General features: G+C 46.0%; 1 protein-coding gene across 12 annotated transcripts in view; it reads left to right on the forward strand.

Annotated features, from left to right (window-relative positions):
• WDPCP (WD repeat containing planar cell polarity effector) overlaps positions 1–19,826 on the forward strand; it is an 804,278-nt gene that overhangs the window by 65,104 nt on the left and 719,348 nt on the right. For 11 of the 12 annotated variants that reach the window (XM_063918461.1, XM_063918450.1, XM_063918455.1 and 8 more), the window contains exon 2: positions 11,616–11,676. In XM_063918461.1, coding sequence (XP_063774531.1) covers positions 11,616–11,676 — 61 coding nt within the window. Of the gene's footprint in view, positions 1–11,615; positions 11,677–13,542; positions 13,665–19,826 lie in introns of those variants that run through there. The other variant, XM_063918462.1, reaches the window with a different exon arrangement.

Genomic DNA, 19,826 nt, shown 5'->3' on the forward strand with positions numbered 1-19,826 from the left:
ATATGGCATATAATGATAACAGACATTGAGAGATACATTGTGTGATAATATAACACTTCAGATACAATAAGAGTGTGTGTATGAATCTGTCACACCAGAACCAATTGCAACAATTTTTACCCCTTATGCAAACTGAAGAACACTAATATGAGCAATGAGATAATTTGTGAAAGATAATAGCCACTGTGTTCGATTTAAGTTGATTGAAAGAACAGCAAATAGACAACAGTTAATGTTGATTAATTTTATTATACACTTTTTCTCTTCTCTTTTCTTTATTTTATGTTTCACCATTTTAACAATGAAATAATGAGATATTTTAATGCATACCACTAAAAGTGATAAACCTATTAATGGAAATAGTTTGAGTCCCAGTGCACAATGGTAAACTACTTACTTTCTTCTTCTGTTATTTTGTGAGATCAGCATGACGTTAGTTGGTGGGCCTGGTATATTTTGTCCAAAAATTATTCCAAGCACCTCGATTTTACTCTGTGTTAGATTGCAGAGTTTATAATAAATATTCTGAGTAGCAGTGCTTGGTTCTAACGAGTGTGCATCTGCATTTTCTTTTTGTATGATTTACAATTTAAAAGGTGACTACAGTATATACTCCAGATAAAATGTATTTATTGCAAAATGTTATTTACTAGCAACTTTTGATTAAAAAAAAGGAACTATATGGGGTAAATTCAATTAGTGTCGGATCCTCTCCGACGGAGAGGATCCGACACTTCACTATTCAATTTGCAGGCATTTCCGTCAGGTTTTTGCTCGTTTTCGACAATGCCGATCCGACTTTTTTTAAAGTTGAATCGGCATTGTCGAAAAAGGGCCAAAAACCTATCTGAAATGCCCGCAAATTTGTCTAAAAACGTGGATCCGTGGCCAATCCTTCGATCCACGTGTTTTCCGACAAGTTGGAAAAACGCCACTAGAACTGAATAGGTCGAATCGAGATTCGACCTAAAAAAGTCGAAAAGTTATGTTTTTCCGACTTGTCGGAAGTTCAGACTTTAATTGAATAGACCCCTATAAAGTAAATTTGGGAGACTACTGTGAATAATTAGAAAAGATAAAAATAGTCTAAGTAACTTTGGCTGATCGGTTGCTCGGGGTACAGGAAAGAGATCCATCTTTATCACCTAATTTCCATGCTCCAGTAGAAGCCTGTAATGGATTGGGACATATATGTTATTTGCTTGACTTTGCTTCTGTGTTGAGCTCAGCCTACGCTATGCTTTGTGCTAAGGCAGTCTATGCCAAGTGCCAATTTCTTGAGGAAGCCTAACACATTCTGATTCTCACCTTGGGCATTTGACACACTGGGCACACTGTATTACAGGCTCTGTTGCCAGGGCCACCATCTGGAGGGTACTGCCGATACTGGTGTCCCGGTCAAAAGCAGACAGGGGGGCCGCTTCTGATTGGCTGCCGGTCTGCGAGTTGTGATTGTGTCCCAGACAGCAGGAAATTAAAAATTCCGCAGCACTGTCTTTATGCTTGGCAACAGATCCACGATCTGCTTGGCTTGGTGTTCCTGGTAAGTGGGGGGGAGAGGGTCCTAGAAGGCGGAGGAAGCAGCGGCCGCCTCCCACCATCATCTGGAGTGCCTGTCTTCCTATCCAAGGTGCGTGCATCAGAGCCATCATTCTCTTCCCTGTGTCAGCATTTTCTGCCCTGTACCCCTCTTCACCAAAGTTCAGCCTTCTCTTGCCCCCTCCCAAGTGCAGTTTGCCCTGCCCTGTGCCCCCCATTAAGGTGCAGCCTTATCTACCATGCACCTTAATGGGGGGCACAGGACAGGGCAGGCTGCCAGCTTTCTCTGTCCTGTGACCTCAACCAAGGTACAATCTCCCCTACCCTGCGCTCCTCCATCAAGATCCAGGATCCCCACCATGTCCATTAAGGTCCAGCCTTAACTGTCCTGTGCCACCCCCCCTATTAAGATCCAGCCTTCTCTGCTCTGTGTCCCCAATAGGTCCAGCCGTCCTGTCCCTGCATCCCCCTTTTATTCTGTCTTCCGTGTCCTGTGACCCTCCAGGTTCAGTCCTTCCATATCCAGACATCACTGGTCTCATATATTGCTTCCCTGCCACCCACCTTTCCCTTGTGCCCTTCACAAACCACTTTTCCTCTTGCCCTGCCCCTCATCCTGCCATCCCCTTTATTCCTCCACTTCTCCTTCTTCATGCTGGTGAACACCCTGACGGCAGCAAAATTTACTAGTTTTCGCCAGTGATGGCTTCCCCGTATGATATGCACAAGTGTTATAGTGGTACTTCTATCAACATAATACCTATTTCTCTATCGTCCTAGTGGATGCTGGGGTTCCTGAAAGGACCATGGGGAATAGCGGCTCCGCAGGAGACAGGGCACAAAAAGTAAAGCTTTTTCCGATCAGGTGGTGTGCACTGGCTCCTCCCCCTATGACCCTCCTCCAGACTCCAGTTAGATTTTTGTGCCCGGCCGAGAAGGGTGCAATCTAGGTGGCTCTCCTAAAGAGCTGCTTAGAAAAAGTTTAGCTAGGTTTTTTATTTTACAGTGATTCCTGCTGGCAACAGGATCACTGCAGCGAGGGACTGAGGGGAGAAGGAGTCAACTCACCTGCGTGCAGGATGGATTGGCTTCTTGGCTACTGGACATCAAGCTCCAGAGGGACGATCACAGGTACAGCCTGGATGGTCACCGGAGCCACGCCGCCGGCCCCCTTGCAGATGCTGAAGACAGAAGAGGTCCAGAATCGGCGGCTGAAGACTCCTGCAGTCTTCAAAAGGTAGCGCACAGCACTGCAGCTGTGCGCCATTTTCCTCTCAGCACACTTCACACGGCAGTCACTGAGGGTGCAGGGCGCTGGGAGGGGGGCGCCCTGGGAGGCAAAAATGATTACCTATAAAGGCTAAAAATACCTCACATATAGCCCTAGAGGCTATATGGAGATATTTAACCCCTGCCTAATTTTTCTAAATAGCGGGAGACGAGCCCGCGAGAAAGGGGGCGGGGCCTATCTCCTCAGCACACGGCGCCATTTCCTCTCACAGCTCCGCTGGTCAGGACGGCTCCCAAGTCTCTCCCCTGCACTGCACTACAGAAACAGGGTAAAACAGAGAGGGGGGGGCACATTTATGGCGATATTTTGATATAACAAAGCAGCTATAAGGGAGCACTTAGTATAAGGCTATCCCTGATATATATATAGCGCTTTTGGTGTGTGCTGGCAAACTCTCCCTCTGTCTCCCCAAAGGGCTAGTGGGTCCTGTCTTCGTTAGGAGCATTCCCTGTGTGTCTGCTGTGTGTCGGTACGTGTGTGTCGACATGTATGAGGACGATATTGGTGTGGAGGCGGAGCAATTGCCAAATATGAGGATGTCACCCCCTAGGGAGTCGACACCGGAATGGATGCCTTTATTTATGGAACTACGGGATAGTGTCAACACGCTAAAGCAGTCGTTTGACGACATGAGGCGGCCGGACAATCAATTAGTGCCTGTCCAGGCGACTCAAACACCGTCAGGGGCTGTGAAACGCCCTTTGCCTCAGTCGGTCGACACAGACCCAGACACAGGCGATGACTCCAGTGGTGACGGTGACGAATCAACCGTATTTTCCAGTAGGGCCACACGTTATATGATTTTGGCAATGAAGGAGGCGTTACATTTAGCTGATACTACAGGTACCACTAAACAGGGTATTATGTGGGGTATGAAAAAACTACCTATAGTTTTTCCTGAATCAGAAGAATTAAATGACGTGTGTAATGAAGCGTGGGTTGCCCCTGATAAAAAGCTGATAATTTCAAAGAAATTATTGGCATTATACCCTTTCCCGCCAGAGGTTAGGGAGCGCTGGGAAACACCTCCTAGGGTGGACAAGGCGCTAACACGCTTATCGAAACAAGTGGCGTTACCCTCTCCTGAGACGGCCGCACTTAAAGATCCATCAGATAGGAGGATGGAAAATATCCAAAAAAGTATATACACACATGCAGGTGTTATACTACGACCAGCTGTAGCGACTGCCTGGATGGGCAGTGCTGGGGTAGTTTGGTCAGAGTCCCTGATTGAAAATATTGATACCCTGGACAGGGACAATATTTTACTGTCGTTAGAACAAATAAAGGATGCATTTCTTTATATGCGTGATGCACAGAGGGATATCTGCACACTGGCATCACGGGTAAGTGCTATGTCCATTTCGGCCAGAAGAGCTTTATGGACGCGACAGTGGACAGGCGATGCGGATTCAAAACGGCATATGGAAGTTTTGCCGTATAAAGGGGAGGAGTTATTTGGAGTCGGTCTATCAGATTTGGTGGCCACGGCTACAGCCGGGAAATCCACCTTTCTACCTCAAGTCACTCCCCCACAGAAAAAGGCACCGACTTTTCAACCGCAGCCCTTTCGTTCCTTTAAAAATAAGAGAGCAAAGGGCTATTCATATCTGCCACGAGGCAAAGGTCGAGGGAAGAGACAGCAACACGCAGCTCCTTCCCAGGAACAGAAGCCCTCCCCGGCTTCTACAAAAGCCTCAGCATGACGCTGGGGCTTCTCAAGCGGACTCGGGGACGGTGGGCGGTCGTCTCAAAAATTACAGCGCGCAGTGGGCTCACTCGCAGGTAGATCCCTGGATCCTGCAGATAATATCTCAAGGGTACAGGTTGGAATTAGAGACGGATCCACCTCGCCGTTTCCTGAAGTCTGCTTTACCAACGTCCCCCTCCGAAAGGGAGACGGTTTTGGAAGCCATTCACAAGCTGTACTCTCAGCAGGTGATAGTCAAGGTACCTCTTCTACAACAAGGGAAGGGGTATTATTCCACTCTTTTTGTGGTACCGAAGCCGGATGGCTCGGTAAGGCCTATTCTAAATCTGAAGTCCTTGAACCTGTACATAAAGAAGTTCAAGTTCAAAATGGAGTCACTCAGAGCAGTGATAGCGAACCTGGAAGAGGGGGACTTTATGGTATCCTTGGACATCAAGGATGCGTATCTCCACGTTCCAATTTACCCCTCACACCAGGGGTACTTCAGGTTCGTTGTACAAAACTGTCACTATCAGTTTCAGACGCTGCCGTTCGGATTGTCCACGGCACCTCGGATCTTTACAAAGGTAATGGCCGAGATGATGATTCTTCTTCGAAGAAAAGGCGTATTAATTATCCCATACTTGGACGATCTCCTAATAAGGGCGAGGTCCAGAGAACAGCTAGAGATGGGATTAGCACTGTCTCAAGAAGTGCTAAAACAGCACGGGTGGATTCTGAATATTCCAAAATCCCAGTTAATGCCGACAACTCGTCTGCTGTTCCTAGGGATGATTCTGGACACGGTTCAGAAAAAGGTTTTTCTCCCGGAGGAAAAAGCCAAGGAGTTATCCGAGCTTGTCAGGAACCTCCTAAAACCAGGAAAGGTGTCTGTACATCAATGCACAAGAGTCCTGGGAAAAATGGTGGCTTCTTACGAAGCAATTCCATTCGGCAGATTCCACGCAAGAATTTTCCAAAGGGATCTGTTGGACAAATGGTCAGGGTCGCATCTTCAGATGCACCTACGGATAACCCTGTCTCCAAGGACAAGGGTGTCTCTTCTGTGGTGGTTGCAGAGTCCTCATCTATTGGAGGGCCGCAGATTCGGCATACAGGATTGGATCCTGGTGACCACGGACGCCAGCCTGAGAGGCTGGGGAGCAGTCACACAAGGAAGAAACTTCCAGGGAGTATGGACGAGCCTGGAAACGTCTCTTCACATAAACATTCTGGAACTAAGAGCAATATACAATGCTCTAAGCCAGGCAGAACCTCTGCTTCAGGGAAAACCGGTGTTGATCCAGTCGGACAACATCACGGCAGTCGCCCATGTGAACAGACAGGGCGGCACAAGAAGCAGGAGTGCAATGGCAGAAGCTGCAAGGATTCTTCGCTGGGCAGAGAATCATGTGATAGCACTGTCAGCAGTGTTCATCCCGGGAGTGGACAACTGGGAAGCAGACTTCCTCAGCAGACACGATCTTCACCCGGGAGAGTGGGGACTTCATCCAGAAGTCTTCCACATGCTGGTAACCCGTTGGGAAAGACCAATGGTGGACATGATGGCGTCTCGCCTCAACAAAAAACTGGACAGGTATTGCGCCAGGTCAAGAGATCCGCAGGCAATAGCTGTGGACGCGCTGGTAACGCCTTGGGTGTACCAGTCGGTGTATGTGTTTCCTCCTCTGCCTCTCATACCAAAAGTATTGAGAATTATACGGCAAAGAGGCGTAAGAACGATACTAGTGGTTCCGGATTGGCCAAGAAGGACTTGGTACCCGGAACTTCAAGAGATGATCACGGAAGATCCGTGGCCTCTACCTCTAAGGAGGGACTTGCTTCAGCAGGGTCCCTGTCTGTTTCAAGACTTACCGCGGCTGCGTTTGACGGCATGGCGGTTGAACGCCGGATCCTAATGGAAAAAGGCATGCCGGAAGAAGTCATTCCTACTTTGATTAAAGCAAGGAAAGAAGTAACCGTGCAACATTATCACCGAATTTGGCGAAAATATGTTGCGTGGTGCGAAGATCGGAGTGCTCCGACGGAGGAATTTCAACTGGGTCGATTCCTACATTTCCTGCAATCAGGATTGTCTATGGGTCTCAAATTGGGATCTATTAAGGTTCAAATTTCGGCCCTGTCGATTTTCTTTCAAAAAGAATTGGCTTCAGTCCCTGAAGTCCAGACCTTTGTTAAGGGAGTGCTGCATATACAGCCCCCTGTGGTGCCTCCAGTGGCACCGTGGGATCTCAATGTAGTTTTGGATTTTCTAAAATCTCATTGGTTTGAACCACTAAATAAGGTGGATTTGAAATATCTCACTTGGAAAGTGACCATGCTTCTAGCCCTGGCTTCTGCCAGGAGAGTGTCAGAATTGGCAGCTTTATCTTACAAAAGCCCATATCTGATTTTCCATTCGGACAGGGCAGAACTGCGGACTCGTCCGCATTTTCTCCCTAAGGTGGTGTCAGCATTTCATCTGAACCAGCCTATTGTAGTGCCTGCGGCTACAAGTGACTTGGAGGACTCCAAGTTACTGGACGTTGTCAGAGCATTAAAAATATATATTGCAAGAACAGCTGGAGTCAGAAAATCTGACTCGTTGTTTATATTGTATGCACCCAACAAGATGGGTGCTCCTGCGTCTAAGCAGACGATTGCTCGTTGGATCTGTAGCACAATCCAACTGGCACATTCTGTGGCAGGCCTGCCACAGCCTAAATCTGTAAAGGCCCACTCCACAAGGAAGGTGGGCTCATCTTGGGCGGCTGCCCGAGGGGTCTCGGCATTACAACTTTGCCGAGCAGCTACGTGGTCAGGGGAGAACACGTTTGTAAAATTTTACAAATTTGATACTCTGGCTAAGGAGGACCTGGAGTTCTCTCATTCGGTGCTGCAGAGTCATCCGCACTCTCCCGCCCGTTTGGGAGCTTTGGTATAATCCCCATGGTCCTTTCAGGAACCCCAGCATCCACTAGGACGATAGAGAAAATAAGATTTTACTTACCGATAAATCTATTTCTCGGAGTCCGTAGTGGATGCTGGGCGCCCATCCCAAGTGCGGATTATCTGCATAAATTGTACATAGTTATTGTTAACTTATTCGGGTTATTGTTGTAGGAAGCCATCTTTCAGAGGCTCCGCTGTTATCATACTGTTAACTGGGTTTAGATCACAAGTTGTACGGTGTGATTGGTGTGGCTGGTATGAGTCTTACCCGGGATTCAAAATCCTCCCTTATTGTGTACGCTCGTCCGGGCACAGTACCTAACTGGAGTCTGGAGGAGGGTCATAGGGGGAGGAGCCAGTGCACACCACCTGATCGGAAAAAGCTTTACTTTTTGTGCCCTGTCTCCTGCGGAGCCGCTATTCCCCATGGTCCTTTCAGGAACCCCAGCATCCACTACGGACTCCGAGAAATAGATTTATCGGTAAGTAAAATCTTATTTTTATGTGGATATAGGTTTTCCAGTGTATTTGTATGTGGACCGCACTTTGTAAGTGTAAAGGGCCCTACACACTTAAAGATGTAACTGAACGATATGAATGTTCTCGTTCATCAATGATCGAGAACTCATTCATATCATTTGGTGTGTAGGCACCAACGATGAACGATGTGCGGCCCCGTGCTCGTTCATTGGCCCTCATTCCGAGTTGTTCGCTCGCAAGGCGATTTTAGCAGTATTGCACACGCTAAGCCGCCGCCTACTGGGAGTGAATCTTAGCATCTTAAAATTGCGAACGAATTATTCGCAAAATTGCGATTACACACCTCGTAGCAGTTTCTGAGTAGCTCCAGACTTACTCGGCATCTGCGATCATTTCAGTGCTTGTCGTTCCTGGTTTGACGTCACAAACACATCCAGCGTTCGCCCAGACACTCCCCCGTTTCTCCGGCCACTCCTGCGTTTTTTCCGGAAACGGTAGCGTTTTTTCCCACACGCCCATAAAACGGCCAGTTTCCGCCCAGTAACACCCATTTCCTGTCAATCACACTACGATCGCCTGAGCGAAGAAAAAGCCGTGAGTAAAAATCCAAACTTCATAGCAAATTTACTTGGCGCAGTCGCAGTGCGGACATTGCGCATGCGCACTAAGCGGAAAAACGCTGCGATGCGAAGAAATTTTCAGAGCGAACGACTCGGAATGACCTCCATTGTTGGTTCCGGGTTGCTTATGTATGCAAGCCAGTATGGACAATCTCGTCCATATTAGCATGCACTGCTATGGAGCCGGGTGATGGGGGGAGTGAAGAAACTTCACTACCCCCCGGTCGGCCGTATTGGCCGTCGGGCACCTCAGCGGCACATCGCCGGGTGTATAGGGCCCATTAGTCTGTCTGTCTGTCTGTCTATCTATCTATCTATCTATCTATCTATCTATCTATCTATCTATCTATCTATCTATCTATCTATCTATCTATCTATCTATCTATCTCCATGTATGAATCTGCACTCACATCTTGAAGGAGATATAACAGTGGGGTGAATTTACAGCGTTTTTTGTCTCCAATATTTCTGTATTTCCATAGTGTTACATCTTATTTGATAGATTTACATATAATAGAAAGTGCAGGTATCTAGCATTTATTCACATTAAAAGTTATCTTCTTATAAATATATATATATATATATATATATATAAAATACATAATGTGTGTAAAGGACATGCAGTATACACAGGAAAAGGACTTGGCCAGCACAAGTAATAATAAAACATTTAGTATGATTCTATATGTATAAGAGGATTATCCTCATTGCTTGTAAACATATATCAAACTCTGGAAATAGTTCCTTTTGTAATTACTCTCCACAGAATGAGCTGCTGCTGTTCTCTGGTCTTCGCTAAATCATTATTCTTAATATAGGTATTAGACTTGTATGAGATATAAACAGAACCCCTGTGGAGTTGAAGTTCTTATATATATATATATGTGTGTGTGTGTGTGTGTGTGTGTGTGTGTGTGTGTATATATATATATATATATATATATATATATATATATTTAAAAAGCCTTTGTATAGTGTTAAAATTGGTTTGGCCCAGTCATATAAGGTAGTTATTTGTGTATAGTACTGTAGGGAGTCCGTAATCCAATCCAATTGCCTGTGTTTTTCAACAGTAGAGAGAGAGTAACTGGGGACAGCCAAGCAGTTTGAGAAGTGCTGGGCATACCCATTATCGTGACGAGAAACGTCTCATGATGCAAGGTCATTACCCCTTTATGTGCATGAGCCTTCAGCTTGTGCACAAAGTCCCGATTCCCCTCTCCCAAATGTTGGGAGGTACCTACTGCCTCCTGATTAAACATCATGTACTGACCTTACGTGTTTTATGGTAACTTCTTCAGTGTATGAGTTTAGATTGCTTATCTTACTTAATATAGTTTCGTTATTATAATTAAATGTTTGTATTTCAGATTTACTTGATCAATTTTGACACCAAATTCACTTAAATCTGCTGCTTTGTGATCGGTATAATTGATTAGTAGTTTGCTGTATTTCATCATAATTGCAAAAGTCTGCCAAGATGAATGCATTTTTGTGTAGTTGGATTTTGTTTGTAGTCATTTGCTGTTTTAAGTATTCAAATATGAAGATCAGTGTACGAGTCCCCCAAGTCATACTGTGCTTTTTGAGAGTTATAAAAGCTCATTACATGATCTAAGTGCATACATTTATTTTTAATGCAAATAGTTGTACATTGGTGACAAAAATGAGGTAAAATGGGCTCTATATTCAAACGGGTCTGATATGATATACCGGCAGACGGGATGCCGGCTGTCAGTATACTGACACCGGCATTCCCTCTGCCGGAATACCGTCAGTGAGTCGCCTTGCGGGCTCGCCGCGCTTAGGGTCGGGTACAGGTTCTATTCCCACTAGGTTGGTGACGTGGACCCCTCAACAGAATGGGAATTAGGGGCAGAAGTTGGTATGACGGACGTCGGTAAAATGCCGGTAGACAGGATTCCGGCGTCTGTCTCCTGAACGCTGGCATCCTGACATTTTTACTGCATCCCATACAAATTACAGTAATATTTTAGAGTGGATTTATGCTGCAATTTCTGTAGATAATTACAAAGACCACCTGGAGATATTTATTCAGACAAATGCCAAATGGAGGTCACTTTCTTGTTAGGTAATATGTGGTTATATGAACTCCTAACCTAGGTGGTCATTCCGAGTTGTTCGCTCGCTGCTGTTTTTAGCAGAATTGCGATCAGGCTAAAAACCGGCAGTTCTGCGCATGCATATGGGCCGCAGGGCACACGCGCTAAGTACTTTCACACAAAACTATGCAATTTTACACAGGGCCGAGCGATGCTTTTCAGTCGCACTGCTGATCGGTGAGTGATTGACAGGAAGTGGGTGTTTCTGGGTGGTAACTGAGCGTTTTCCGGGAGTGTGCTAAAAAACGCAGGCGTGCCAGACGAAAACGCAGGAGTGGCTGGGGAAACGGGGGAGTGGCTGGCCGAATGCAGGGCGTGTTTGTGACGTCAAATCAGGAACCAAACAGTCTGCAGTGATCGCAATCTAGGAGTAGTTCTGGAGCTACTCAGAAACTGCAGGGAAATATTTAATAGCAGAACTGCTAACCTTTCGAAAGCAATTCTGCTAAGCTAAGATACACTCCCAGAGGGCGGCGGCCTAGCGTGTGCAATGCTGCTAAAATCAGCTAGCGAGCGAACAACTCGGAATGAGGGCCCATATCTGGACTACATAATGGACATGTCCTTTATTGGAGCTGCAGGAAGTAATGAAGCACCTCCGGTTTATTTTTAAAATTGGCTCCTATGTATACGGTTAAGCTAATTCAGTACCCTGTGTAAGTGACACTACCATCTTTCAATGGGAAAAGTTGTATACACATATTTTATACTGGCAGATGCCTAAGTGTCGTTGGCCGGGAATTAGACTTTTTTTTTTCTGTTGTATTGATTTCTGAGCTGTTGTGTCTGTTTGTGGGCTCTGATGACACTGGTAGCTGGCTCTGAAAGATGCGTTTGTACGGTATGATTGCTGATAATAGGTACCATTAATTTGCACATGTTGTTCTTTTCTTTGACCAGACCTATTTTTTCTTTCACAGATGTCTTTCTGCCTCACTGAGCTGTACCTGTGGTCTCTAAAGAATACCTTGCACGTTGGAGGTAAATGTGTTTTATTGAAGTTCTATTTTGTAATATCTGCGGAACCCTAGTGCTATCGAGAGGGCTTGTAATGTATTAGTTTTGCAATGCGTTACAGTTATCTTTTGAAAAGTAAAGAGTTTCACATTTTATCAACTATCTGGTCGTTCTTAATCCTCACAAAAGAGTTATTCTCACTACAATATTATTTTCTCTCCAGGAAATGTGAGCTATTGCCGGATATCATTTTAAGATTTGTGAGCTTTGTTTTTTTGTTTTTTTTTGTGTTGTTGTTTTATTTCATTTTAAAATGTGCCTTATGTGGAATACAATGATACTAATATAATGTGAGTGGAAAACCTCTCCTCACAATATCAAAACATCCTTTTTTAGAAAATCTCTGTGGTGCCTGGGCCCACTTGTCAGTCCTGAAATATTATATCTAACAATCAGTTGCTACTAGGACTATAGAGCTGGACTACTTTGCTTTCTCAAATATCATAATTATGAGCGGGAGGCCACTCATTTCACCCAGCGGAGAAATGAGCGACCTGACTAGATTTAGCATGCATGGAGAGATCTCGGCTTAATTTCTAAGCAATCTAGTCAGATTGCTTAGAATTTAAGCACGGATCTCTCTGTGTGTACCCCCTTAAAGGATATCACAAATCAGAACTAGTAGAGTATAGAATGCTAAGATCACTGGGTCTTCTGTCTGTCTATCTACTATCTATCTATCTATCTATCTATCTATCTATCTATCTATCTATCTATCTATCTATCTATCTATCTATCTATCTATCTATCTATCTATCGTAGAATGTCCTTGCTCCTCTCTATATTCACCCCAAAGAATCCATTGCATATGAATTGAATAGGCAGATGAGGAATATTTGCTGTTTTGAAAACAAAATAATCTTTTTTGCTTGTTTTCAATGCTTGTTTTTAATGGATGCTAGACTGGCTATAGGAGCAATTTTCTAAAGCTGGGCAATGGCATCCTTTAGCTGCAACCAAAATAGGATCCATAAGGTATCTATCACCCTTTGCTAAATCCCCAGGGTATAAGTGAAACACAACAACTAAAGAATCGGTCTTCATACACACATCCATTACCCTACTGATCATGAGAAACACTACAGTCTGGGGACATGACCAAAATATATGGAAAATGTTCTCCACACACTCACACAAAATGTGTGAGCTGAAATGAGCGAAAAGTGACCAGTTTGGACGCCCAAACGGGACTTTTCACGAACGCGCCCATGTCTTTAGTCGGGTTTAGCTGCTTTACGCGGCTAAACCCGTCTCTTATGGGTGCGATCAGCGCGATAACAGGAGTCATTAGAATATCGTCCCGCAATCTCCCGTCACTTTAGACGGGAAATCAGGGGCAATAAAACATTTGAATCCCACCCCTTATGTATTGCTGCTCTGGAGTGAAGTATATCCTATGAATGAGTATAAAAAGAAAACATTTCAGAATGATTAATGCACCAGGACACATTAACCACTTAACTGACGAATTTGTGCGACATCCTCTGCGACCAGGTTAGATAAAGCACTTGCTGTTGTGGTCGCACCTGATGCGATAATGCCAGACAAGTGTTTAAAAGATATGCATAAAATTATTTCCCACTCCTCTTATGAGAGCAGTACAGAGAGGTCTTTTTCACATGTGACTTGACAAGCCAGCTTCTCCTTTTTACTTTTTAATATTTGATAGTGATAGCACCTCGCTATCCCCCATGTGGTTAGTTGATTGAAAATGGGACAAAATGAATGCCGGAACAGACGTTTCCGGACTGAGGTGGGAAGGTTGCTCTATATCCAGTGACCCTATTGGAGATATTTATAGGAGTCTCATTGTTTTAATTGGAGGTGAAAGAGGGACACCAAGCCGTCATCCAAGAGGACTTCACCCAAGCAGGCTAGAAGGCTTCCGCACTTGTATCTAATTGCAAGTCAAATTAAGTTGGCTATACCTACTAAAAATACGGCTGCAGAAGGTAATGACAATTCATCAATAATCCTCTAGGACGTATGAGAAATATATCTAAACCTAATTTAATCAGAAATACAATTTCTGAGCGTTTTTTTAAAAAACATATTAGCCAGTTAAGTGGTTAGAGAGCTTTTAAATGCCGGTGACAAAGTAAACGTCTTCTCTCTACAAGAAATCCATTGTTCACCTCAACCAGAAATTGTAATATTTCTCTATCGTCCTAAGTGGATGCTGGGGTTCCTGAAAGGACCATGGGGAACAGCGGCTCCGCAGGAGACAGGGCACAAAAAAGTAAAGCTTTACTAGGTCAGGTGGTGTGCACTGGCTCCTCCCCCTATGACCCTCCTCCAGACTCCAGTTAGATTTTGTGCCCGAACGAGAAGGGTGCAATCTAGGTGGCTCTCCTAAAGAGCTGCTTAGAGAAAGTTTAGTTTAGGTTTTTTTCTTTACAGTGAGTCCTGCTGGCAACAGGATCACTGCAACGTGTGACTTAGGGGGAAAGTAGTAAACTCACCTGCATGCAGAGTGGATTTGCTGCTTGGCTACTGGACACCATTAGCTCCAGAGGGATCGAACACAGGCCCAGCCGTGGAGTCCGGTCCCGGAGCCGCGCCGCCGACCCCCTTGCAGATGCTGAAGCGTGAAGAGGTCCGGAAACCGGCGGCTGAAGACTCCTCAGTCTTCATAAGGTAGCGCACAGCACTGCAGCTGTGCGCCATTTTCCTCTCAGCACACTTCACTGGGCAGTCACTGAGGGTGCAGAGCGCTGGGGGGGGGCGCTCTGAGAGGCAAATATAAACCTTATACAAGGCTAAAAATACCTCACATATAGCCCATAGGGGCTATATGGAGATATTTAACCCCTGCCTGACTGGAAAAATAGCGGGAGAAGAACCCGCCGAAAAAGGGGCGGGGCCTATCTCCTCAGCACACGGCGCCATTTTCTGTCACAGCTCCGCTGGTCAGAACGGCTCCCAGGTCTCTCCCCTGCACTGCACTACAGAAACAGGGTAAAACAGAGAGGGGGGGCACATTAATGGCTATATATATATATATTAAAGCAGCTATAAGGGAGCACTTAATATAAGGATATCCCTTGTATATATAGCGCTTTGTGGTGTGTGCTGGCAGACTCTCCCTCTGTCTCCCCAAAAGGGCTAGTGGGTCCTGTCTTCATTAGAGCATTCCCTGTGAGTTTGCGGTGTGTGTCGGTACGTGGTGTCGACATGTATGAGGACGATATTGGTGTGGAGGCGGAGCAATTGCCAAATATGCAGATGTCACCCCCCAGGGGGTCGACACCAGAATGGATGCCTTTATTTGTGGAATTACGTGATGGTTTATCTTCCCTTAAACAGTCAGTTGAGGACATGAGGCGGCCGGACAATCAATTAATGCCTGTCCAGGCGCCTCAAACACCGTCAGGGGCTGTAAAACGCCCTTTGCCTCAGTCGGTCGACACAGACCCAGACACGGGCACTGATTCCAGTGACGACGGTAGAAATTCAAACGTATTTTCCAGTAGGGCCACACGTTATATGATTTTGGCAATGAAGGAGACGTTACATTTAGCTGATACTACAGATACCGTAAAACAGGGTATTATGTATGGTGTGAAAAAACTACAAACAGTTTTTCCTGAATCAGAAGAATTAAATGACGTGTGTGATGAAGCGTGGGTTGCTCCTGATAAAAAGTTGATAATTTCAAAAAAGTTATTGGCATTATACCCTTTCCCGCCAGAGGTTAGGGCGCGCTGGGAAACACCCCCTAAGGTGGACAAGGCGCTCACACGCTTATCCAAACAAGTGGCGTTACCCTCTCCTGAGACGGCCGCACTTAAGGATCCATCAGATAGAAAGATGGAAGTTATTCAAAAGAATATATACACACATGCAGGTGTTATACTACGACCAGCTATAGCAACTGCCTGGATGTGCAGTGCTGGAGTAGTTTGGTCAGAATCCCTGATTGAAAATATTGATACCCTAGATAGGGACAATGTTTTACTGTCGTTAGAACAAATAAAGGATGCATTTATCTATATGCGTGATGCACAGAGGGATATTTGCACACTGGCATCTCGGGTGAGTGCTATGTCCATTTCAGCCAGAAGAGCCTTATGGACACGACAGTGGACAGGCGATGCGGATTCAAAACGTCACATGGAGGTTTTGCCGTATAAAGGGGAGGAGTTATTTGGAGTTGGTCTATCAGACTTGGTGGCCACGGCTACTGCCGGGAAATCCACTTTTTTACCTCAAGTCACTCCCCAACAGAGAAAGGCACCGACCTTTCAACCGCAGCCTTTTCGCTCCTACAAAAATAAGAGAGCAAAGGGCTTGTCGTACCTGCCACGAGGCAGAGGAAGAGGGAAGAGACACCAACAGGCAGCTCCTTCCCAGGAACAGAAGCCCTCCCCGGCTCCTGCAAAAACCTCAGCATGACGCTGGGGCCTCTCAAGCGGACTCGGGGACAGTGGGGGGCCGTCTCAAAAATTACAGCGCGCAGTGGGCTCACTCGCAGGTAGACCCCTGGATCCTGCAGATAATATCTCAGGGGTACAGGTTGGAATTAGAGACGGATCCTCCTCATCGTTTCCTGAAGTCTGCCTTACCAACCGTCTCTTCCGAAAGGGAGAGGGTGTTGGAAGCCATTCACAAGCTGTACGCTCAGCAGGTGATAGTCAAAGTACCCCTATTACAACAAGGAAAGGGGTATTATTCCACTCTATTTGTGGTACCGAAGCCGGATGGCTCGGTAAGGCCTATTCTAAATCTGAAGTCCTTGAACCTCTACATAAAAAAGTTCAAGTTCAAGATGGAGTCACTCAGAGCAGTGATAGCGAACCTGGAAGAAGGGGACTTTATGGTATCCTTGGACATCAAGGATGCGTATCTACACGTTCCGATTTACCCCGCACACCAGGGGTACCTCAGGTTCATTGTTCAAAACTGTCACTATCAGTTTCAGACGCTGCCGTTCGGATTGTCCACGGCGCCTCGGGTCTTTACCAAGGTAATGGCCGAGATGATGATTCTTCTTCGAAGAAAAGGCGTATTAGTTATCCCATACTTGGACGATCTCCTAATAAGGGCAAGGTCCAGAGAACAGCTGGAGACAGCTTTAGCACTATCTCAAGAGGTGCTAAGACAACACGGGTGGATTCTGAATATTCCAAAATCCCATTTAATCCCGACAACTCGTCTGCTGTTCCTAGGAATGATTCTGGACACGGTTCAGAAAAAGGTTTTCCTTCCAGAGGAAAAAGCCAAGGAGTTATCCGATCTGGTCAGGAACCTCCTAAAACCAGGAAAAGTGTCAGTACATCAATGCACAAGAGTCCTGGGAAAAATGGTGGCTTCTTACGAAGCAATTCCATTCGGCAGATTCCATGCAAGAATATTCCAAAGGGATCTGTTGGACAAATGGTCAGGGTCGCATCTGCAGATGCAACTGCGAATAACCCTGTCACCAAAGACAAGGGTGTCACTTCTGTGGTGGTTGCAGAAGGCTCACCTATTAGAAGGCCGCAGATTCGGCATTCAGGATTGGATCCTGGTGACCACGGACGCCAGCCTGAGAGGCTGGGGAGCAGTCACACAAGGAAGAAACTTCCAGGGAGTATGGACGAGTCTGGAAAAGTCTCTTCACATAAACATTCTGGAACTAAGAGCAATCTACAATGCTCTAAGCCAGGCGGAACTTCTCCTGCAAGGAAAGCCGGTGTTGATTCAGTCGGACAACATCACGGCGGTCGCCCATGTAAACAGGCAGGGCGGCACAAGAAGCAGGAGTGCAATGGCAGAAGCTGCCAAGATTCTTCGCTGGGCGGAGAATCACGTGATAGCACTGTCAGCAGTGTTCATCCCGGGCGTGGACAACTGGGAAGCAGACTTCCTCAGCAGACACGATCTTCATCCGGGAGAGTGGGGTCTACATCCAGAAGTCTTCAACATGTTAATAGACCGTTGGGAAAGACCAATTGTAGACATGATGGCGTCTCGCCTCAACAAGAAACTGGACAAATATTGCGCCAGGTCAAGAGATCCACAGGCAATAGCTGTGGACGCACTGGTAACTCCTTGGGTGTACCAGTCAGTGTATGTGTTTCCTCCTCTGCCGCTCATACCAAAGGTATTGAAGATCATACGGCAAAGAAGAGTAAGAACAATACTAGTGGTTCCGGATTGGCCGAGAAGGACTTGGTATCCGGAACTTCAAGAGATGCTCACGGACGAACCGTGGCCTCTACTTCTGAGAAGGGACCTGCTACAGCAGGGTCCCTGTCTTTTTCAAGACTTACCGCGGCTGCGTTTGACGGCATGGCGGTTGAACGCCAGATCCTAAAAGGGAAAGGCATTCCAGAAGAAGTCATTCCTACCTTGATTAAGGCACGGAAGGAAGTCACCGTGAAACATTATCACCGCATTTGGCGAAAATATGTAGCGTGGTGCGAGGATCGGAGGGTTCCGACGGAGGAATTCCAACTGGGTCGTTTCCTACATTTCCTGCAATCAGGATTATCTATGGGTCTCAAATTGGGATCCATTAAGGTTCAAATTTCGGCCCTGTCAATATTCTTCCAAAAAGAATTGGCCTCTGTCCCTGAGGTCCAGACTTTTGTCAAGGGAGTACTGCATATACAGCCTCCTGTGGTGCCTCCGGTGGCACCGTGGGATCTAAATGTAGTTTTAGATTTCCTCAAATCCCATTGGTTTGAACCATTGAAAAAGGTGGATTTGAAATATCTCACATTGAAAGTGACTATGTTACTAGCCCTGGCCTCTGCCAGGAGAGTATCTGAATTGGCGGCTTTATCTTATAAAAGTCCTTATCTAATCTTCCATTCGGATAGGGCAGAACTGCGGACTCGTCCGCATTTTCTCCCTAAAGTGGTATCAGCATTTCATCTGAACCAACCTATTGTGGTGCCTGCGGCCACTAGCGACTTGGAGGACTCCAAGTTGTTGGACGTTGTCAGAGCCTTAAAAATATACATTGCAAGGACGGCTGGAGTCAGAAAATCTGACTCGCTGTTTATATTGTATGCACCCAACAAGTTGGGCGCACCTGCTTCTAAGCAGTCGATTGCTCGTTGGATTTGTAACACAATTCAACTTGCACATTCTGTGGCAGGCCTGCCACAGCCTAAAACTGTAAAAGCCCACTCCACAAGGAAGGTGGGCTCATCTTGGGCGGCTGCCCGAGGGGTCTCGGCATTACAACTCTGCCGAGCAGCTACGTGGTCGGGGGAGAACACGTTTGTAAAATTTTACAAATTTGATACCCTGGCAAAGGAGGACCTGGAGTTCTCTCATTCGGTGCTGCAGAGTCATCCGCACTCTCCCGCCCGTTTGGGAGCTTTGGTATAATCCCCATGGTCCTTTCAGGAACCCCAGCATCCACTTAGGACGATAGAGAAAATAAGAATTTACTTACCGATAATTCTATTTCTCGGAGTCCGTAGTGGATGCTGGGCGCCCATCCCAAGTGCGGATTATCTGCAATACTTGTACATAGTTATTGTTAACTAATTCGGGTTATTGTTAAGGAGCCATCTTTAAGAGGCCCTTTCTGTTGTCATACTGTTAACTGGGTTTAGATCACAAGTTGTACGGTGTGATTGGTGTGGCTGGTATGAGTCTTACCCGGGATTCAAAATGCCTCCCTTATTGTGTATGCTCGTCCGGGCACAGTACCTAACTGGAGTCTGGAGGAGGGTCATAGGGGGAGGAGCCAGTGCACACCACCTGACCTAGTAAAGCTTTACTTTTTTGTGCCCTGTCTCCTGCGGAGCCGCTGTTCCCCATGGTCCTTTCAGGAACCCCAGCATCCACTACGGACTCCGAGAAATAGAATTATCGGTAAGTAAATTCTTATTTTTACAATCAGGGTAGCCGATTATTAGCGCGTAAGCTGACGGGAAGGCAGGCAAAGGAGCGGGTCCAATATGTTTCTAACTCTATTCGAAGGGCCAAGGTGCCTGACCTATTGAGATTGCGAATGTATTTTCTAACTATTACTTTTGGCTATATAACTTTAAGAAAGACCCTAGTACCCCCCCCAGTCGCATAACACAGACACTGACATTTTTTTTTAAGGATGCTGCATCTTCCCTCTTTGAATTCGAGAACTGCCTGTCCCTTAGTGCTCCTTGGTTTTT

The sequence above is a fragment of the Pseudophryne corroboree genome, chromosome 4 (assembly GCF_028390025.1).
Source record: "Pseudophryne corroboree isolate aPseCor3 chromosome 4, aPseCor3.hap2, whole genome shotgun sequence".
In the NCBI taxonomy this organism is placed as follows: Eukaryota; Metazoa; Chordata; class Amphibia; order Anura; family Myobatrachidae; genus Pseudophryne; species Pseudophryne corroboree.